At 48.3% G+C, this 22,905-nt stretch overlaps 1 protein-coding gene across 5 annotated transcripts in view; it reads left to right on the top strand.

Moving 5' to 3' along the window:
- Positions 1-22,905, top strand: part of LOC126526403 (uncharacterized) — a 285,856-nt gene that overhangs the window by 135,849 nt on the left and 127,102 nt on the right. For all 5 annotated transcript variants that reach the window (XM_055068184.2, XM_072289645.1, XM_072289644.1 and 2 more), the window contains one exon: positions 7,331-7,429. In XM_055068184.2, coding sequence (XP_054924159.2) covers positions 7,331-7,429 — 99 coding nt within the window. The remainder of the gene's footprint in view (positions 1-7,330; positions 7,430-22,905) is intronic.

Below are 22,905 nucleotides of genomic sequence, written 5' to 3'. Positions count from 1 at the left end.
CCTTTTTCTCACCTATCCGTACTGCTGTCTTCTCTAAATCTACGCCTATCGTTTCTCGTTCTATCGTGGCTTGAAATAGAATGAAGAACAAGCTACCCAAGTTAGTAGCTACAGAAAGCACCGATGGCAAACTTTCACTTGGACTTGTTGATCTGTCATGATTATTCGTACAAAATGGGAAACAAGGGACAAGCGGTGGGACACAGCGCTGTGCGTCGTGCACTCTTCCTGTTGCGCTGCAGTTCACTGCCGCATCAACTCTTCGAGTGGGAGAAAGAAAAGAACGGAAGGCATAAAGGTTAACTAGACGGACGTCTGGTTTGCTACTCTGCATGGAGAAAAGGGGAAAGGCGGTTCAAAGAGGAAAGGAGATGGCGAAAAGAGAGATAGTTCACTCGCGCCGTAGGAGGCCTACGTTGTATACAATCGACTTTCCAGGTCAGCCGATACTTAAAAAAGTTCACCGACGATTACGATACTTCCTAATGCGAAATTTCAGCGCAGCTGTATACGTGTTTTCATTTCACGATATATTGGCTGCGCGGACAATCTCTCTCGTGCGGCCCGTTGAAAACGGAGCGCTGTGCGGCGCGACTGCATCGCTAATCGGGAGGTCGCGAGAGGCTGCGCGTGGGTGACGCGTGGGCACGATTTACAGCAGCCGCCGCAGACAGACTGCGCTCATGCAGCGCTTTGTTTCCACTTTGTTTCCGCTTTGTTTCTGTAATGAAGAAAGGAAATAAACTTCAAAATACAAACGACGCGCGCTACTCTGGCGCCATCTCGTAGCCATCGTCGTCGCAAAGCGCGTCTTGTGCGGCAGTATGCTTTTCTTCTCGTGCTTTCACCATACCCTCCTCCTCCGCTTTCCTCCTTGCCATCTCTTCGCTATCGCAGTCTTTCATCTCTCGCTGCACTCCGCGTTGGCTTTCATCCTTCGCTCTTTTCGTTTGCTCGGTTACGAGGGACAACGCCGACGCTCGCCGCAGGAATGGGCACCTATAGAAGCTGCGCTATAAAAAGTGATGACAGCCCGCGTAGCTCTCTAGGTTGATGACGGTCGAGGCCAAGCACCCAGAATCTTTGTCTCGTCAGAGGGTGGACCGTCCACTTGACAGAGTGCGCTCCAAAGACGCCAGCGTTGGACGTCAAAGCGAGTGCAGTGGCAGAGGAGGTGCTCGGTGGTCTCCTCGCTGTTATAGTGGTCGCATATTAGGGGAAAGATTGTGGTTGAGATAGTGATGATACGAGCTTACATCTTGAACTGCGCCTTGCGTCCATATGAGGGCTCACTTGTCTCACATGTTGAGCAAATCCGCTTTTGCCGTTGCTTCCGGTGGGTTCGCAACTGATCTTACCAAGTCACTCACTGAGGCGGGTTGTCAAAGACGCGACGCGCGGGATGATGTCACCGATGCGCCAAGGTGTCGGGCACAGTCATTGTTCGAGAGCACCTAGCCCTGTACTTCCCTAGCAAGCTTTAAGGGGAAACTATGACGAAATCATAAGAAGCCAACAAACAAAGACACCAAGGACAGTGCCAGGGGAATTACTTGTACTTACTAATTGAATTAAAAAAATTATAAATTAATGAGTGATAGTGGATGAGAATACAACAAGTGGGGAACAATCCCACGTTTTCGCATTACGCGTGCGATGCTCTCTTCGCTATCGCAGTCTTTCATCTACCGCTGCGCTTCGCGTTGGCTGTCATCCTTCGCTGTTTTCGTGATGATCGTGATTTCGTAGAGCATCGCACGCGTAATGCGAACACGTGGGATCGGTCCCCGCCTGCGGCAAGATTTTTTTTTTTTCATTCGCTTCCAGTTACATTAATTTATCATTTCTTTAATTCAATTAGTGAGTACAAGTAATTTCCCCTGTGTTATTCTTGGTGTCTTTGTTTGTTGGCTTCTTATGATCTCATCAATAAAAATCGGGCCCCTCGGTTAACCCCCTTTCTTCTCGTTAACTATAGGAACGTATTTGTGGCCATTATCCTTAGCGTCAGCGGCGAGGGTAACCGTCACAGAAGAAGGCATCTGCTTTCTTTTGTGCCGTCTAAGGTGTGCGCTTGCTAAGCCTTGCAACTATAAACTAACTAGCCCAGCAAGATTTTCTACTAACCGTCACGAATACGTGACCCGCTACGTGAACTCTATCGCTGTGCGATGATTGCATGTTGTAGACCTCAGCGGGGGAGAATTGCACGTGTACTGCAATACACTCAACGACCGATTTTTCTGACGCCACGTTTTTCGAACACGCCTGATAATTCGGACGCCTTCGAGGCACCGCCAAGTACCCCATAGAAATTTCGAACGCTGAAACCCTTTTGCTGTCCGACTTTACGGAGTTTTTGCCGTGACCGCAGGTTTGAAACAGCATTAACAGAAGTCACCATCGACGCCGTTTTGATTATATCTGGCAGGCTCAAACAAACGCTCTCGCACGCTGACCCACTGGCAGCCGTAGTTGTAGTAGTAATCTTGTGCCGTCGTAAGGGCCTACCTACTTCGACGTTCGCTACCAAGCTCCCTGCTGTTCGGTGCCGTTTTTGTCTTCTTTTTTTATTCAAAGTCTTCGCCGCTGTCGGCAATGGCGCCGACTCCGCCTTCGTCGTCCTCGCCATTGGCGTCGAAGAACGGAACGCACGGCAAGGGTCCACAGCGTAACATAATGCCGGTTCCTGAAGGTCATGCTCACCGCAATACAGATTAGCTACGCGGTCAAACATACGCAACGTATTGCGGAGAAGCATACCTAGAGTGCAAAGGGGCCACTGTTTCGGGACATAAAATGTATTCATTAATTGTACATGTGCTCACCAGCCATCTGCTATCACAGTACGAGCACCGAGGCGCTTAATAATTGTGCTGGCAGGCCTTTCAAGCTATTTCATACATGGCTGTGGCAATCTCGCCCTAGAGGACAGTAATAGGCACGCATTAGATTTCTTTATTTTTTATTTTTGGACTGCCGACTTTTTGTACGTTTTCGCAGTCCCTAGGGAGTCAAAAAATAGTACGTTGACTGTATGATGTCTTTTTTTTTTTTTTGCGGGGGGGGGGGGGGGGAGGGGACTTGTCTATGCGTGGCCTATAAGGAAAAGCACAGAAGGCAGTGACCGCACACAATGAAGACAAATCAACGGTCATGTAATTGTGTCTGGTTCTTTCAATCCTTGTCTCGTTCTAGCGCTCTCTCTCATATTTCATTTTTTCCCTAATAAGAAGTCCATGCGGTTACCCACCAGAGCAGCCGCGCTACACGTTTGAGAAACGACAGAAATAAACTTAAAAACCGCTGTGATCTACAGTCAATAAATCGAGTGATGCACCGAGTGTTGAGGCTGTCTGGCACAGAGTATTTTGTAAGATGTATTCTGTGAGGAAAAATTATAATTGCGAGAGTACGGAAAGTTCCCTTGCCACGACTTTATTTAGTCATTTTATAGAAAGTATGTAAATATTTTACTACATAAACTAAAGAAAAATGTTCGTGGGCGGACTGTGGACATATGGCCTGACACATTCTGTCGACCGATGTCCGTAGACATAGCTGCAAACGACCTTAAAATTAAATTGTGGGGTTTTACGTGCCAAAACCACTTTCTGATTATGAGGCACGCCGTAGTGGGGGACTCCGGAAATTTCGACCACCAGGGGTTCTTTAACGTGCACCTAAATCTAAGTACACGGGTGTTTTCGCATTTCGCCCCCATCGAAATGCGGCCGCCGTGGCCGGGATTCGATCCCGCGACCTCGTGCTCAGCAGCCTAACACCATAGCCACTGAGCAACCACGGCGGGTAGCAAACGACCTTACTGAAGTTATTTTAGAAATATAAAGCTAGAGAACATGAACTACAAGATAAATATTGTTTCTATAAACAGTTTGTATGCCTCGCATGGCGTAATTGCGATGTTCCCTTTGAGCTCTCTAGGCAATATATGGACTGGCTAGTTTAATTCATAAGGAATTTTCGGGCTGCACAACACTTTTAAGCGACGCTTCTGACCTCTAATAGCCTGAACATATTCGCCGAATAAAGACATTTTAATTCCGCTTCGAAACCTGTATGTAAGATCAGAACATCGGTAATTAGTCGCAACAGAAGGTAGCGCAAAAAAGACTAATTGACATGGGAGGGTACGAATGACAAGCGCCGACTCGCACACACAGTTTATTCACCGGCGAGGGCCGCCGAATAAGAAGGAAACACATGTCACAAAGAGAACATGCGCAAAAAACAGGGCCGTCTCAAAGGTGTCTGTACGTACGCGTCAAGAAAAACCTTCTCTCCGTTGTGCAAGGTGACAAACGGTTCGCTGAGAGCCTTTTAATATCGAAGGAAAGGGAGTGATTTTTCCCGCGATCCGTCAGCGAACCACATTTCAATGCTCTGCATTTGCAAATCTTCTTGCGACTACTTTCACTGTTCCTATATGACGCGCAGCGGCCACCGCTTCCGCGGTAGCCTAGTTTGGTTCATAAATTTAGGTAATCGTAATTTTCTTCCCGTAATTTATTTCATTAGGGTAAGTGTGCGCAGTCGAATGAGCGTAAGCTCACCTAAACACGCGCCTTCCCCGTTTGCTCGGGCCTGTAGGCGCGGGGAGTGCAGACACAACACTCCTCTGGAGTGGGCGGTCTGCTTTCTGAGAAAACTAGCCCCCTTTGTCACTCGTATTTGCATGGCGACGCCCGATCCAATCGACCGAGCTCCGGAATCAAAGCGTGACTCACACGTCTTGCACCGGCGGCGCTGAATCAATAATGCCCCTCGCCACGACCGCTTCGTCGGGCTGGGCGCCGGATAAGAAGGCACCTAATTGGGCACCCTGAAAGAGCGAGTAATTTGCGGGCACCCGCATGTTAATGTTGAGTGGATAGAACATTGCTGGGCAGTTCTTGCTTGGTTTATTTTTTTTTTAATATGGTCCTCAGAGGTAACGAAGAGAAATCTCGCATCATCTATCTGCGCGCAAGTAAGACAGAATAAGTATAAAAAGGAAACCGTTTCATTATTATTTATATTATTAACAGGCCTCATACAGCGAGGGACAACTTGAAGAAGACCTACACGACTTATTCGCCCTCAAACAACGACCCTGTTTCTAGACGAGTTGATATATCAAGTCGTCGGGCTAGTCAATATTCTCGGTTTCGAGTTGTTTAGTTGTAGTATATGTCCTTAATTGAGTAACGATTCGGAAAGTCAATTGTTGCCTCTGTCTTCTAGGCAAATTAATGCGCTTTTTTTAACGCGATCACGGTTAGCGAAGTGTCGTTCTTCCTGAGAGGAACTTTTCCCGGCTACCTTATGTGGCGTTAAGCACCCACGTTCTCTCAGCAAGATCCCTTCATTATATAAATGGGCATACAGTACAACATCCTAATTCAAATCTACAACGTCATCGCGATTGTCCTGGCTGACGTTTTCTATTCCGAGGCTGAGAAATATTTTTTTTATGCTTTCATTTGCGCCGCAGCACCTTGTACCTATCGGAAGGGTAGAAGCTCTTGTTAACCTCCGCTAGGCTGCGTGTACAACGCCAGCGTTAACCTTCCAAACAATTCGCATCGAGTTGTATGTAATCTTTCTGCAGACTAACATTTGTTTCCGTTGTTTCAAGAACCCGAAGAGGACAGAAACACTGGCATGGTTGTAATAATCGCAATGTTCGCAAGTCTATCGCTAGTTAGTGCGACGCTATTCACCCTTTGAAGGCCCAAGATGCAACAAGAAGCTGGTATTCTTCGAAAAATGGCAAGTAGACCAATCTTCACGTAAAGAGGCTGCTCAATCTGTTCAGCAAAGTGGCCGAGGCTCGCGAAAGAAGCGCCCCAAAAGCATTTCAAAGGAACTGCACAGCGAAGCGTAGGCGCCCCGACCACCTCTGTCTGTGCGTGCATCGAGGACTGTAACCGCGCCTGCTGCTAATTCAAGGTCGGTGACAGCACGCGGCTAATATTCGCCTCCACCAGCTGATACAGACGCGGAATGGACTTCGGTGTCCTCTAGACCCACGGCCATGATAGCGGGCCCTAGGGGTCCTCTGCGCCATGAAACCAAGAATGACAGGGCCAGTGAAACCGGTGACACTACGGGCAAGCAAGGAGATGGACACAGCGAGAAGGAAAGCGTTCAGAAAATGTTCAAGCACCTGGTAGAGTCGCTGCGCGGCATTCTCTGCGGTCTTCACAAACCAGCCGCTAAAAATGGTCTATACATGTGCTCGCCGCACTGGAGTCGCTTATTGCAGCTCTTTACATGCTGTAAAGTTTTCGCTAGGCGCCTGTGCTGATCACGCAGGGGAGGCCCACACACCAGCTTCGTCTTAGCGCCTTTATATGAAGGTTCACTTCGTTACAGACAAGATGTGCAACCCGGCAGTGGCTTCATGGATGACATTTCTGAATGTTAATGATCAGAATGTTTAGCTTGCTTTCACGGCTGTGCGTCCCTCTTTCTATGTCATCATCATCCCTCATCACGACTTTATGTCCCCGTTTCCCCTCCCCCTGTGCAGAGTAGCAGGCTAGAGCGCGCTAGTTCAGGCCAACCTCTCTGCCTTCTTTCAAGTAAACTCTCGCTTTCCCTCTCTCTACTGCATTTGTTTCAGTTCGCTGTAGATTTGCACTGCATGCAACTGAATCTTATTGCATTCAATAAATGCTTTCTTATTGCATAAGACCGAAGACAGCGTAGAGCGTAGAGCACATGTGCCGTCATATATGCTGGTCGGTGTATTTTGTTGTTTGTGAGGGTGGTGGCGGCGGTGTTTCGCTAACTAACCTGCAGGTCAAGGCACCCTGTCACGGCTTATACGGTGCGATGTGTTACGTCGAATCAAGCAGCAGTCGCACACAAAACACAAAAATAATAGATGGGTGGCTACACCGCTCAGGAGTTCGCACAAAAGCGCCCTGTGACGCCAAATATTCTTTAGCGTACAAAGTAGATATTGTTAAATATTTATGCTAATATTAAAAAAGTAACGAAATTCCATTTGAAGAACAACAGCGGATCAATCTGGCAACATTTCTGCAGTTTAACTGCATAGAAAGGGCCTACACACGTGAAATCTGCGTCGTCAGGCAGCAGCGCGCTCGGAGCGCTAAATTCAAAGAGGAGACGATGGACTGGGGTCTTCGCTTTCAGCGCTACTAATCGGCGTTTTTCTACCGGCAAAATGTAAATCGACGTTTCATCAGCTAGTTTTACCAGTGTGAACTAACAGTGTGTGCTTCTGCCTCCATCGGCGCCGCATTGTGTTCTCTGTCCCCCCTGTGCACACGATCCCTCCTGCTGTTCCAATGTGCAGACGGAGGAGAAGCAGGCCCACGAGATCCGCAAGCTCCGCAAGCAGCTGGAGCAGGCCAACGAGAAAGTGGCCACGCTCACCTCGCAGCTCACCACCAACGTGAGTCGGCTCTGCTCTACTCTTTCTGCCTCTTCTTTCTTCCAGGCGCTGTGCAGTGACTCGGGCACCTTGGGGCGCGATGCGGCAACACTGTGGTAAGATCGCACCCCTCCGCGCGCGGGAGTGCGATCTGCGGCAAACGCGCGTGAAAACGACGGCGTTATGAGACCTGGTGTGTGCCGCTTATAAGCACCAGGATGGAATCTTGGGTTACTTGGTTTTGACCTTCGGAATGATATAGCAGCGCGACAGACATGGACGAAAGGCAAGACGTGGGACGAACGGAGGTGCCCCCCGCGTGTGTCCTACGTACGCCTCCCTTTTGGTCATATCTGTCCAATCTTCGATGTTTTGGGCAACTGCAGTGGTGCGCCGTGACGGAGTCGATGACCGTCGCTTCGAACGCAGCGCGAGATAGAGGGGTCTACGGCGCTTGTTTTCTACGGTGGGATCTGGCGGGAAATTGAACGCGACTGTCATGTAATCATGCGGCAGACGGTTGGAGAGGAGGTTGCAAACGACGTATACGGAACCGACTATGCGGTCGACGACAACGTGTGAATGAGATGGCAGCAGAGTGCTGTCCAACTGAAGGAGAATTTCCGTATGTATAGATGCGGGGGGGGGGGGGGGGGGGGGGGCGAGCAAGGCGTCAACCAATTACGTTCGCAAATTTCCCTGACGTCACGGCATAACCTAAATTATTTTACATTTGTGTCTCATTTTGTAGCACGGAGGCGCAGAGTGCATGTGCTGCGTCATTTCCGGGGCGGGTTTAATTCTGATAGGTTGTCACCGAATATTTTGGGTGGCGTTGGCGCAATGTACAGGAAGACAGTCGCTACCTTACCTCCTTATCATGGCGTATCCATACATGGCGAGACGCCGTGCGAGGTGTCACGTGACATGCAAGCTGTGACGAAGAGCGCTGTGATTTCGTATACCAGCAAAGGACACACAGGCGTTCCTGGATTCCCCGTTACAAAAGCGCGAAAGGACTAAGACATATAGACATAGAATCCACACTAACTCGCCCACCTCGGATTTGTTGAAGCCGTTTGCGTTCCGTTGCTTGTGCTTCATTTCTGCAGCCGAGTTACCGTGTTGGTGAAGAGGTGTTGAAGTCGTTCTCTCGATGCGCCTTCCTTTGTCCTCGATTCTCGGTGGCTACCAAGGTTCAACGCAGCGGGAAGAAGGCCGTTCCCACGCTCCTGCGCTGGCCTTTTTCAGCAGCCTGGCTTTTTCGAGCATCATGGAGGGAACAGCCCTTGTTTGTTCATGTCGGCTCACGTTTCCAAGCTTTAGTGAAATAAATAAGAATAAATAAAGACCGTACGGTGGTGGATATGCGAAGCCCACTACTTTCGTTTTTGGCAGTCGAATTAGCCCGAGTTATTTGTCGCAGCGCTCCTATCATTCGCCGCTGTTCTGGAATCGACTGTATACTTTAGGCGCCGAATAACTGTGCTTGTCGATCAAGATGTTTTAACACATTTCTTTACGTTAGGACATAGGAGCAGAACAGATTAAGAATGCGAATTTTTCAGCAAGTTTTGTTGCTCGACAAATAGGGACTGCATGCAGCAACTGTCAGGACTGCTTTAACTGTGGGACCACAATAGGCTATTTCATTCTGTGTGATTCGTAAATACTATAAAAAAAAGAAAGAAGATAACTGTAAGGTAACCACACTGTCACCGCAAACAAACAGCCCGACTCCTAAATTTCAACGTACGCCAACGAACGCACGCAGCACGTTTTCAAAACGTCGGTATACTCGTACTGTATAGCGATTATATTTCTAATGTTGTGTTTGCGCGTTTGTACAGCCGTACACGCAACGTTAGACTGGGCTAACTAACTTGAAATACTTGTTTCGGAAGTGTATCTCGATAAGTCGGAAGAGCGCGTTAAGAAAAGTTAAGTTGTTTGAATCAGATTGTGCCTTTTTTTCTAGGCTACTCTTTTCCAGTCTCTGAGTAAAGCTGTTACGGCCCTAAAACCAAGAGCACAACGCTGCGAACACGCAGACAGCCTTGCAATAAAGCGCTGCAGTTAAACCATGGCAGTCGTGGAAGCCCTTCCGATTTTCCACGATGGCCCTCCGCGGTCGTTAAAAACCGCGATGGTTGAAACAAAACTGTAACGGCGGGCGCTAGACAGTATAGAAGTCTTGCGCACTGCGCAGCCATTTTTAATTATTGCACGCTTCTCGCATTTCCTCCTGCCTTTTCTTTTTCTCTTCGATGCATCAACGTGAAGTAGCGCTCTGTGCGCAAACATCGTGGCTTTTATGGCATCATAACGTCAGCAATAGCCTCTCCCACCAACTATATATACACAACCCCATAAGCAAAACTGACAGTAATGCCAGAAATCAAGGTTGTCTCCTCTTAACGGCCCAATTTGAGGGGCAGTGGACACGCTAGCGTACTTAAGCTCTCCTCAACGGGTCAGCGCGTTTTTTTAAGGACCCTCCGTTTTATTGCGCAATGATCTGCCAATTTTTTTTATCTTGCTTCTTTCTACATTTACTTTTTATCTTTTCTTCTTTCTTCCTGTTTTTCGTGTTGTTCTCTTTTCCTTTCTTTTTTTTTTTTTTTTGCTTGTTTGTTTGTTTGCGGGCGACGTGGATAACTTCCGTCCTTCTGTACTCCCTGTATTGCCTGTGCCTTTTTATCAACCTTTTCCGAACTGTTACTGAATGAGAATACTTTGCAACAGCGTGAAACGACGGGACAAGATTAGACAATATCATCGCAACATTACACTCGTGTTGTCCGACCATCTTCCGCCTTTTCGAGCTTCTCCCAAGCATTATCGTAAACATGCGCCAACAGGCTCAGTTTCCAAGCCTTCTGCTGAATGAGTTCCAATAATTCCGCTGCTCCGAGGATATCCATTATTAGAGCAGCGCAATGAGGACGGCGACGCAGAGACTGCACAAATCGTTGAAGAGGTTTCTTTCTTCACTTGATTCACGTGAAAGGCATACTCGTAGCTAGGCCAAATAACAGCACCAGCGATTCCGCACTCACGCGCTCTCTCGCATCGGTTGAAGAAGATTGCCAAGGGATTGGATGGGCGACATTGTTTTTGTTTTTTTTTTCAGCTTTGGGCACAGTCGAATATTCAATTGCCGCTTGCCGCTGCGGAAGAAAAAAAAAGAGGGCATTGTCATTCAGGCAAATATCGTTGCACTGAAAAACCATCGGAGTCACTTTGTTCCCTGTTTTTTTCGCGTGGCATACGGCATTCCATTGTCCTGTGAAAAAAAACGTACGTTGGCTAGACCGGCGCCTACTTTAATGAAAGGCTGCGCCAGAACAGCGACTTAAAGGGCACGCCTTCACCACACCTGTCGGCGCATTGTCGGTCATGTGATTGTAATTACCCCCCCCCCCCCCCGCCAGCTTTCTTTTTTTTTTTTCCAGGAAGAACACGTGCCATAATCAAGCACACGCATAAAAAGTAAAGCAACATTGGCGAGGCTCTCCGCCTAAAGAAAACCCGCGAATTTTGCATTTCGGTTCAATATATCACCCTGCTTGATTGTGCGAAATCAGTCTTCGGGGAATTTTTAGGTCACGCACGTGGACGGGTTTTTTGTGTTTTGTTCCTTGCAGTTTCCAGTAAAGTTTCAGTTGCTAGTTCGGCGCTTGTCCTCTGCTTTTCGGTTCCTATGCGTCACCCTATTGCAATTCTTACGCCGAGAACAGTATTATTTCCCACGATTCTCCCTGTCACCCAGAGAAGACAAGTGGGCGTTATTCATCGCTAATCTCACTGCTGGGAAAAGGGGTGTGCCCACGCCACTTTTCGCTCCGTTCTCCTTTTGCTCTGTTGCAACAAGTTTGACCGTCGATGGGCGGCGGAGCTTTCTCATCTCCGAGATGAAATCTAGCAAAAAAAAAAAAAAAGGTGCGAATCTTACCTGATCCTAATTTAGTTCTGGTCAGTTTCTAACCTCCTGGCGTTTTTCTCCCTGCGCATTTCTTTCTTTTTCTTGTGTTCTCCTTGTTGTTGTGTTCTCCTGGCGTGACCTCCATTTTTACTCCTGTGATGCCACTCACAACTTGAGTTATGCCTCTTAATGACCACTTTTGGGCACGTGGGCTTCCTAAATATGGTACCGCTCGGTCCCCTAGAGGCCAGCTTACAGCTCCGAGAGCATACCACTAAAAGGGATAATTGCGAACAAAGCCACGCAGTGACTACAACATCGAAGTGCATCCTGCGCATGCGACTTGTACAGGTTACACAAAAAACGTAACGGTTACAACTACAAAGACTTCCTGAAAGAAGGGCTGCTCAGCAAGAGGTCGCGGGATCGAATCCCGGCCACGGCGGCCGCATTTCGATGGGGGCGAAGTGCGAAAACACCCGTGTACTTAGATTTAGGTGCACGTTAAAGAACCCCAATTGCTCGAAATTTCTGGAATCCTCCACTACGTCATGCCTCATAATCAGAAAGTGGTTTTGGCATGTAAAATCCCATAATCTAATTTTTTTAACTTCATTAAAAAATGTAATTCATAACGGTTACTAACTAGTGCCCCACGAAAGTAATTGAACAATTACTGAAAAATGAAAGTAATCCATTACTTTTACACTACTCTCCTTCCTATACGTTTATTAACATTGTCCAATTGGTACAGTAAACAGAAAGAGCTGATCTGGTTCTTTCAATGCGTCCTCTGCAGCCATTCACACATTCTTTGCTTCACTAAGGAATAATTTTCATAATTTAATTCCGTAATCTCCCCTCTGTGTTATTTCTTGTTTTCTAACTTTTGTAGCGGCACTGCGCTGGAGAAAATGGCTGTGAACAGAGCGCTTGCTGAAAACATTGTGATTACTCAATGCCGTGATGCTCGGTCTGGGTTCTCTGTGAAGAACAGCGCTTACCTGTTGCTGGGGCTAGGGGACGGCGCTCCCGACAGGGACAGTAAAGAACTGAAAAATCGCATTAGGAGATTTCCTGGCACCGATGCTAGAAATTGTCATTGTTATCGAGCCATAGAAGCGCCGTTTCAGTCTGCCGAACAACATCTGGTGGACCTGCTCTCGGTGCCCGTCACTCGAGAGCCAGTTATACTTAAACGACTAGTTCTAACGGATGCCAGAAAGCCATCACGTTCCTTGAAAAGGTGACCATATCTGTAATGTAATTTATTATAAGGCTGCACATTGTTCAGCCCTAGCAATGCTGTTCGTGTGTTACGAGCACAAATACAGGTGTATATGACTCGCGTAACATCGAACAGTTAGAAACGTGCGTTTAACAGCCAAAAGTCCGGCCGATATCAGAGCAGTCATAGGCTGCACTGAGCAAAGAAGGATTGCGCAGCAGCTCTTGCCGCCCATGCGCGTCACCTATAAGCGCTTCCAGGAGAGAGGGAGATAATTGGATTATGAAAGAAAAGCTTGGAGGTCGGACTTCAAGGAGGAGCGCGCCAATCTGGAAGCCTGCCATGTTCAGGAGGCCTAGCTGCAGGACGCTGATTGTGAGAAGGAGCCAACCCATGTACATGTTTTCGTTTCGATTGAGTAGTTCCCGCCAAATTAAAATTTATGTGGCCAAACCCAACGTTTCACAAACCTGCGTCACCAGTCGGGGCATGTTTCGTCAAAAATCTAACTGATTACTTGTAATTGCTTGCCGAAAAAAATGAATTGAATTACACCTAATGTTACCGAGAACACAAAATAATCGTTAATCTATCAAATTACCAAAAAAAGGTAATTGTTTACAAGCATTTAATTACATGTAATTCGTTGCGTACAAGCCGGCTGCGCGCACACCTATGCCTCCCATAGCAGTACGCGAACTCTATCGGCCATTCTCGCAGGCATGCTCCCCTTTTTGCTCGCCACTGGCAACAGATGGCGCCACGCATCTGCTTAGGCAGCCAGGGCCGTCTATTTGCTTTCTCGAGACTTGCCGTAGTTAGAGACACCCAACCGGAGCCCAGTGATGTTCCGTGCAGGGAATTTTCTCTTTCGGGGAATTTTCAGCCAGAATTCTGGATGATAGGGAAAAGTGAATCTTTGCGACATTACAGGGAATTTTAAGAACGATGGAGTAAATACTATAATTATGCATTTGAGCAAGACATCCCTTTGACAAACGACAGCACACCCCTTTTCTGTGCGTATACAGTTTGTGTGTAGGGACGGGGGGGAATTTGCGGGGGTCTGTTTGGAATAATACAGGGAAAATTGTCGCAAATAGAGAATTTTCTTGCGCAGGAATGGGAGTTCTGCTGCAAGATATGGAACATCACGGCCGGAGCCCAGGGTGCCCTTGCCCATAGAGGAAGTTTATTATACCGATAGCAATTACGTTTTCCTCCTTCGTGCCCTTGCACTTAGAAAGCCTTTTGGTGGACTGTGACGCCCATCAGCTTAGATATTTATACATAAAACTGGTAGATCTTGTATTTTCTTCGCACTTATGCTTGTAGCAGATTAACAGCCTTGCGTTGATGGCGAATTTCTTTTTTCTAGGTGCCGTAATTTTCACTTAAAAACGTCTATTTAATAAGTTTTTTTTTCTCTAAACTTATGTTAGAGAAGACCTATTGTGGAGTTTAGATTAAGTGCTATAGGTTGAAACGCTTCTGTGTACGCGACTTTTGCACCATGCCAGACGTATTTCACGCAGTGCGTGCTGTGGTCTTTACGATCCGCGGCCACTTGAAATTTAGTCTTTCATGATAGCTCGATCGTTCTAACCGCAGCGTGCTGGTCTGGCTGATCGCGATATAGATAAGCTAAGATTATTCTAAGCCACGTTTGCGGACGTGACGCCGACTATCTCAGATTTCTGGTAAAATTCGTGGCACTGCGCGGAGTACTTTGCCAGAATATTTCTGCCGAAAAAGAAAAATTGCGGTCTTGCGAGGCCCCCTCGAATATCACTCGTTTTTGAAAATCGGTGTAGCGCACGCAAATTTATTTGAAAGTTAGTTTTGCAATAGCACCGCGAAACTTTGTATGTGTAGTCTACGAAGGTTCTGCATAGGCACGCTGCACAGTTCGTTGTCTTAGGTTCCACTGCCTCTTGCGTATTCTCGAAAAGGGAGAAGGGATGCAATGTTTACAAATCGAATAGTTTCTTTTTTTAATCTTTTCTTAGCACTGTGGCACTTTTTTGTGACTGCTTCGCAAGTATAAGTTATGATAAATATTATTTTGCGCGTTGCTATAGCTTCTCCGCAAAATACTGAGAAATGAGTAAGAAATGTGCGGTTTATTGCTTTTTCTTTCAGAATTATCCCAGCGACGCGGTCCTTGTAAAAATAGGTTAGATAGGGCATTTCATAGAACACTTTACATCGGTAAATAATTTTAAATGTTTTGTCAAATCAAATGCTGTTTTATGCGGATAAAATAATTGAATTTGGCCTTCTCGGCGTGCGTTCTGCATTGTTCATCGTTGCCACTTTGCCGTAAAGTACACTGGCGTACGTTCTCAAATGTCGTTGAGACTCCAATCTTCCCGCCTCTTTCATGTTCCTGTGCTGCCCTCTGACGCACGCCGCTGGAAACGTTTTGGAAGGGTGTCGGAGATTTCGCCTGTTGATTTGTGTACCTGCGCCCACGTTGAGTGTGCGTCGGTTGTGCGGTTCGTAAATCGCGATTAATTAATAGAGAGTTTTAGCCCAGCGGGTTTACGGCCAGCGGAGCGGAGCGGGCGAGCGGAGACGCGACTGCGCATGCGCACCATGCTGAGGCGGCCAGCGGTTTTACGGAGCAGCGTTTACGCCCGCTGGAAAGCACTCCCCAGCGGAGGGTATACGCAGCGCGCGAGCGTGCGTAAGCGCGCGCGGGCGTGTATGGGAAATGCAGGATGGCAGCCATGAACATGAACGCCGGCAGTTCTGCATCGACGACGGCGACTGCGGCGTTGACCCGTACATTAGTACTCAGCACATTATTAACAAATAATGTACTGAGAACATGTAATATATCTTTATTCAACATTTCTTGTTTATTAAAAGCAAGCGTAATTCAAATTCATTTCTCAGTAACTCCTATTCGGACCACTAGGTGGGGCAGCAGAGCGCCCTGCTCTTTACCCCGCTCGAGCGGGTGAGTGATCCGCCGGGCTAAACTTCTTTTTTCGCGAGCCGCTCCGCTGGCGCAACGGTGGAGACCGCGAGCGGAGCGCAACGTAAACCCGCTGTGCTAAAAGTCTCTATTAATGGTTTCTCCGGGGCAGCATGTCGTTCACCCATCGAGTATAGTGGGTAAACATGCCCAAGTGCGCTGCTGTGGTAACAGCGTGGCCGATGAAGGCACGCTGCGTTCCGTCTGCCGACACGGCTGCCTTTAGTTCGTTGTAGCTGATGTCTGCGATTGCACAGCGCTTTTTGTATTCCTTTTACCCATTCACTAAACATTTCGCATATTCAAGAAGCCTTCGAGCGCAGCCTTACACGTGGGATTTGCCAAAGCGGGGAATTTGTTTACATCTACAGCTGCAGATCGCTGTTAGCTTCGGTTATTGTTGAAACGGCGCATCGTTGATGTGAGATAATCTCAAAACGTAGCAAAACATACAGACGAGTCAGTATGAGCGGCCGAGTCCCTTAAACAACTGCAACTTTGATCAATACGCATATATATTACGGGCTGTTACTACTGATTCTCGGTTTTGTTTAACTTCACCGTACTGACAGTTTGCGCGTGCTATAAAATATTATTAGAGACAACTGTGCTCGGCATAAGTCCCCACTTATATGCCGTGCAGTTCTCTTGCGAAAAGGCGGATGCCATCGCTGACACCGTTGGAAACTGAGCGAGTTTATGCTGCTGTATCGAATGCACTCTCTTCTTTCCTGTTTGACGCATAGGTACACAATGCTTTTTTGGAATTAAATGTCAGCATAACACACACAGACCCACCATTTACGGGAATGCAACCGGCTGCGTTCGGGAACGGCGACCAAAGTACAAGATGTTGGTACAGCGCTGTGTCGCCGCTTGCCGCTTACTGTGTACGTGCCGTGCGGAATGAAGAGTAGATACCAAATCGCTATAGGGCCTCAACCTAACTATATGGGCGGTTTTCTTACGAAAGGAACTGCTTATTTTTTAAGTCCAGCTCCATCGGTACCGGGTGCACGAACTCGACGGGGTCAAGCCTAACCCAAACTTCGCTAAACAGGATCAACATTGACTCAAACTTCACGCGCACGGCTTGAGAGGACTGAAGATCGTGCATTTCAACTTCGAAGGCATGTCGACGAATTTCGAGCGCGAATAATTATATGTACAAGTGAATGAGCTGCAGCTATCGCGTTGTCGGTTCGATGGCTGATCACGTAGGCTTCAATCAAGCGCTATCACGGTCGGCACGCTGATTTTGTCGGTGCTTTCGACACGAAAGCCCGTCGTGCTATATGGCAACTCGCACCCATCGATTGCGTCGTTGTCGGCCTATTACGATGAAATAGCCTCAGTGACACAGTGCTTAATAGTCGGCCAATCGTCGGCGTCAGCGTCTTGTCGGTCTAGTATCGACCCAATGTTACCAGGCCCTAAAACAGTACATGAAGTCAGGCACGCGCTGGCACCACCTGCAACAGTGGGGCGGCCCAAGCAAGAAGACTGCGTCAGCAACGTGTTTTTGAAGTGTCGCCCAGTGTAACGCAGTGGTTTATCGATAAATTTGACAGCCGTCAATGCAAGGCGGTAACTACGTGGTCCACGGTGCAGTTGGGACCAAGCCCTAGCCCTTTTCTGTTTCAAAGTGGAGTTGCAGTCTTTTATACCCCTGTCACACGGGCACCTGCGAACTCCGTTGAGCATGAAACTCCCTAACGGAGATTGACGGCAATGGAGTTGCGGCTGTGCTACACGGCACAGTGCGAGCTTTCGACGGGCGCCGCACGGGGTACAAACGGCGCTGCTGCGCTTACTTCCGCGTGCAACTGTTCACATATACGGTCGTCGTTAAAGTAATCTATGTGCATTTTTTTTAACACAGTATGTAATACTATAAAATCACAGCGAGAAACTTTGCGGTACGTTACCGCAAGGCTTTTGTTTTCCAAGCATAGCGAAGTTGCAAGCGATGCTGGCCACACTGCGCTCTTGCTTTCGTGCGTGGGCAGAACGGGTCACGTTGTTGGGCCGGTGCGCTTCGAGTTGTGATTCCGCTGTGTAATCCCGCGTGTCTGTGTGTTCGCGGTGCGCCGGGATCGCTCGTGGTGCGTGTCACCCGGAGAATTTTACCCGTACGGCTTGAACGATACATGCGGCTCCCGTGCATATAAAAACAAACAAAATGGCAGAACGACGTTTCCCGATGCAGCGTGGCGAAGTATTGGTGTAGAGAGTACAGGTGCTGATGCCCTTAAAAACAAATTAAAACTTCCATTATGTGGCATATACCCCGAGGCAAAAAAAAAGATAATAATGCTAAAATTTGTAAATGAACCAGTTACGACGATTTTACTAGCGTGGTTTTTTGCAGAACTGTAGCTACCTGGGAACGTGAGTACTCCATCCAACCGTAATGGTCATTGCCGGACTCCCTTCGCCAAAAATCTCCATTTAACTTCCTTGGCGCAAGGGAGACCGTGTGACACGGAGCGCAACTCCATTGGCGTAAAGACGAAGGAGTTAAATGGAGTTCGCGGGTGCCCGTGTGACAGGGGTATTACGCACCTTTTCGGCACCGCACCGACGTCGAGCTAACAGTAGAGTTTCAACGCAGTACATGGCACGAGCGTTTGCAACAGCGTGCCTCCAAGCGCTTTTTTCCGGGGTACTTTCCCCCGATATCTGGCCGCGCGGCCGCGCGCGCGTCCCTTCCAAAACGTTTCGCGATTAATCCGCTAGGGCAGGGCGCATGCGCCGTCGCGCCATGAAAGAGGGGGATTATGTCATTGCGTGGTCATGCGCTGCGCTAGAACGTGTCGTCGCCTGCTCGTAACGGAGCGTCACAAGCTCCTGGACATGTGTGTGGACATGGACTTGCAAGCCCTGGAACATGCGTCTTGTGATGTGACGCGGCGCGCGCCAACTGTCTTTATAAGGCCCGTTCGCACGACGTCGTGCGCGACGAAATGTTCATTGCCGCCCGCTATCTCTCGTGTGAGATGTGTTGCGCATGCGCAAGGAGCTAGCCAGGTCACTTCTTGCAGGTTTGTTCTAAATTCATGGCTATAATGCATGAGTTAGTGTAAGTGCCCGCATTTCGATGGGGCGGAAACGCAACAACGCATGCGTGTACCTCATGTAGTCAAATTTACTCCGCAGTCGCCCGTTACGGCGTGCCTCATAGTCATATTGTGCTTTTCGCACGTAAAACAACAGAACTTTTTTTTTTTTTTAAGTATCGGTGAAAGTACAGTTTTGATCACAAATCACGTGTCTCGTAAACATTTGCAACGAACATTTGTTCGAAGAATGGAGTCCGCGTGCCAGTCCCAACCTGCATATATGATCGCGCCAGAAGAAAGTGTGAATCCTTTGCTATCGCCGGATAGTCTGTAAAAAATAGGCTCTCGGTGGTTGGCTTTCGCGTTCCCCCCTCTCTCTCTCCCCACGCTCGCCTCTTTCCCTCACTCATATTCCCTCGCTCTCGCCCCTTCAATTCTTCCCCCTCGTCTCCGGCCGCGATCTGTTCTCGTCAAGAGCTGTCATCGCATCCCGGAGCTCTCGCCGCGGATACACGCTCCGCGCTAGCCGAGAAAGGCCTCGCCGTGGGAGAACAGCGAGGGGGATTCTGCGAAAGCTCTTGCACCATCGCGGTCTCCGGGTCGCGAGACGAGGCCCATTTGTCACCGATGTATGGCGCTCCGCAAAGCGTCACCATGACCGGCGGCTATCGCGCGAAGCACGCTTCCCACAACCAACGGGACCCCAGAGTGCCTGAGAATGGTCCCAGATAGCCGCTGATTTTTCGGGGTGCGGCGTTTGTGGTCGTGTACTCGAACAGAGCATAGAACAGAAAGCTGGGCTAGTTGGAATTTGCATTAGGAAAGTACAAAGAAGAACCAGGAAAAACAAAGGAATATTAATTTTCCATTCTATATATTACTATATTTTGCAATATTACATCAAACACAGCGCAATGAAGTTTTCAACTGCGCATTACAAAAAAAAAGAAAAAGAGATTTTAGCTTTGCATTGCTTATGTTCTAAATTTCTGGGCTGTGTTGTTCGTAAAAAAAAGGACAAATGCAGACTGATACACTAAACTCACTGCACTGAAAAAAATATAGGCTCACAAATGTGTAAGCACTTCCTCTTCCACATTGTCCGAAAAACATATAATGAAATGGCCTCTTATTAAATTCGTGACGTAGCCCTACGCTCCTCGACTATACCAGCGTTTATGCCTCCAAGTTGCATGGGAGGGTTTACTAGCGAGATGCCCTCTCCCAAGTTCACGTACCACGTGACGCCCGTGCGGTTAAAAGGACGTTCCTTGCCCACCGTTATGTCCGTGAATGGCGCGTGCCAACAGTCCTTCTTCTGGGTCTGGTGTAGAAACACGAATACCCGAAAAAGTGGGTGCGAGGAAGGATGGCCCACGCAGTTATGCGAGTTCGGCTCCCACCAGTTTTGGTACCGGCTGCAAGTTATCGGTTCTTCCACTTTCATTTCCCCTCTTCCTTATTACTTACACATTTAAAGTAAACCCGCCATTTATTTTCCCTATTCTTACGTTATCTTCGTTGTCTGTTGGCCCGAATGTGGGCCAGGTGATTAGGCGCTTGCATGGCGCGAGATCAGGTCGACGGCGGCGCCCCACATCCGATATGACGGCAAGGGCATTGACGCGGCAGTTTTCGCGACAAAGGGTAAACGCACTAGAGCAATGCAGTTAGGTAGATGTGTTCAGAATCGGACAGACATTTGCAAGGTTTCTACCGACACCATGCCATTGAAATTCGCAATGAATTAGGTTTTGCCGCGTTCCCTCTCTCCTTTTTTTTTCGCCCTTTCTTTTCTTTCTTGCATTCCTCGATTATTGCCTTTAAAAGCAGGCCACTGCCTGTACCCGATTTCGCGTGGCTCTTCTGCTCGCGCACGTGCGCTGGTATCCGTGACGCAGCTCTGCTTATCCTCTCAGACGGCGCAACAGGCAGCTCAGTCAAGCGAGAAGAGAAGGCGCTCGGTGTATTATACCTGGACACATCGGGGCACCCGCGCTTACGCAGAGTCGCGCGCGCGCCTCTGCAAGGGATCCCCTTCTCAGCTCAGAGGTGTCGGGCCGTTATCGATTCCTCCTCCTCTCTCTTCGACCAGCTCTTGTCGGTGTGTCGTATCTTGTCCGTTGCGACACTCTCCGTTCCGTCCAGGAAAGTATGTGAGCCCAGACTCGGGGACGACCTCCGAGCCGGCGTCTTCCCGGTGTTTCATCACGCGCGAAATCGCGCTGTCTTCCTTCCTTTCTTTCTTTCTTTCTTTCTTTCTTTCTTTCTTTCTTTCTTTCTTTCTTTCTTTCTTTCTTTTTCTCGATTTTTTCTTTTTCTCCCTCTTTAACCTGCTCGCGGAGACGCAGTCACCGCCGGACTACAGGAGGGAAAAAGCCGATCCGTTCATTATAAATGGGTGTTGGCCTGTATGCTGTACACACTGTCTGGCAATACCTTGCAATCGCTAGAGAGGGTGGTGCAAATGGGTGCTGCAGCTTCTCGCGCCAGATTAAATGCATGCAGCGCCGCATTTGGCGCTCTTGAAGCCGCCATCTTTTCTCTGTGCCCCTCCTCCGACACGCGGAAAGAGATAACCACCAAGTGGCGAGCTGCTTGGCGGGGTAGAATATATCGACTGTTTATATCGAATGAAATATTTCTTTACAGAAAATTAAGAGAGAAACAGAGAAAGAACGAAAGCACCGTTCACCGAAATATGTCGATTAGAAGATACAAGATGCACATAAATAAGGGAAAACTAAAAGAAGACCTAGTCGAACGAAACGAACACCCTAAAAGACGTTTGCACAACTTCACGCGTCGATGTGCTGTTTGGATGAAGCTTCCGATTGGATTGGTCGTGGTTGTGTACACTGTTCCCGCGGCTTCGCGCGCGCCTACGCTACCACGCTGTCCGGGATTATTTTTCTCTTATCGCGTTGCCCAAGCGGATCATCCGCGCGAGTCCATTGTATGAAAGCGCCGTCGACTTGTGCGGTCTTTTCCTCGCCGTTGGTGGCTCGATCGCCGGTTTCGTCATCCGCGTTGATATATACTATATAACGCCTTCCCCGCGATTGCGGTCAGATCTTACAGCGCGACGACATCGACCCGTTTCTGGAGCCACCGCTTCCTCGTCCCCGAACGTAATACAGTAGCGAATTCCCTTGTGGCTAGCTGACTTACACCCTTACAAGGAAGGATGGAGACTTTGCTCAGCGTCCTCGAGGGTAGCGGGATGATTTATTTCAATTTCCTCTAAATGCGATATAGATAGGGATCGCGAAGCAGGGTTCCGTTTCTCGTGTGTCCTATAGGTGTCCGTTCCGTGTCGTTCCTGGGCAGATAAAGGTCGGAGGAGACGTTGGAAGGTTTTGGAGCTGAGGTTATGGTTTGAACCCAGCCGCGTTCTTTTTACCGGTACGCCGCACTGAACAATCCTTTGTTTTCGTACGTTACCCTTCTTACATACTATGTTTTGCTAGGTCTCCTGCTTTTGGCCTGAAAACACTGCTTAAGTGCACGGCTTATAGGGCGATGCGCCAGAGTATGGATTCGCGTGAATGGCGAACGGTTGGATGTACTTACACAGGTACGCATGTCGGCAATCAAATCTTCCGAACTTTAGTATATCGTTGACGAAATCCCCACATCCAACACGGCAAGTGCGATTGCAGTGCCAGGCTGCAGCACGTGACATACCTTAATTTTTATTTATTTTTTTAGCATTTTGAGACGCACAGTAACGATACAGCAATTACAGCTGTTTGGGGGAATACGGCAAAGGGCAACAGTTTGCCTGAGTTCGCCGCCCGGCCGTTAGACAAGTTTTAGACATTACTGCGGACAACAACGACTACTATACAATCGCAAAAGGACAAAATTATAAATAACAAGCGCAGACGCGGATATGTTTTCAAGCGCTGCGCCAATAAAAACAATTATCACAAACATAATGTCCTTTTAAGCAATCATATCACATATAAACGCGTGCTGCTGCATCCCGGCACATTCACAGGTTGTTGGGAGAACAAATGTCCTCTTTTGTAATTCTGTGGTATAACGGTGCGTGAGTGGCGCGGAGCGTAGAGAGCGGGCTGCGTGAGACTGGGGATGCTAATTGTATCACTGCGAATTGCGGCTGTTTGTAAAGTGGCACGTATGGTAATGCACGCGAAATGCTGTTGTAATTAAGGAACGTATAATTTGGCTGGTATTAAACGATCTTAAGAGTCCGGCACATGCATGCACGAGCGCGGGGATCATCCGCGAGCTATTTTCGCTGCAATCTTTTTCAGCGAGATCTCTGCCTGT

The sequence above is a fragment of the Dermacentor andersoni genome, chromosome 8, assembly GCF_023375885.2.
Source record: "Dermacentor andersoni chromosome 8, qqDerAnde1_hic_scaffold, whole genome shotgun sequence".
NCBI classification, from domain to species: Eukaryota; Metazoa; Arthropoda; class Arachnida; order Ixodida; family Ixodidae; genus Dermacentor; species Dermacentor andersoni.
Note: the sequence above shows the minus strand (reverse complement) of the source record. Positions and strands in the feature narration are given on the sequence as shown.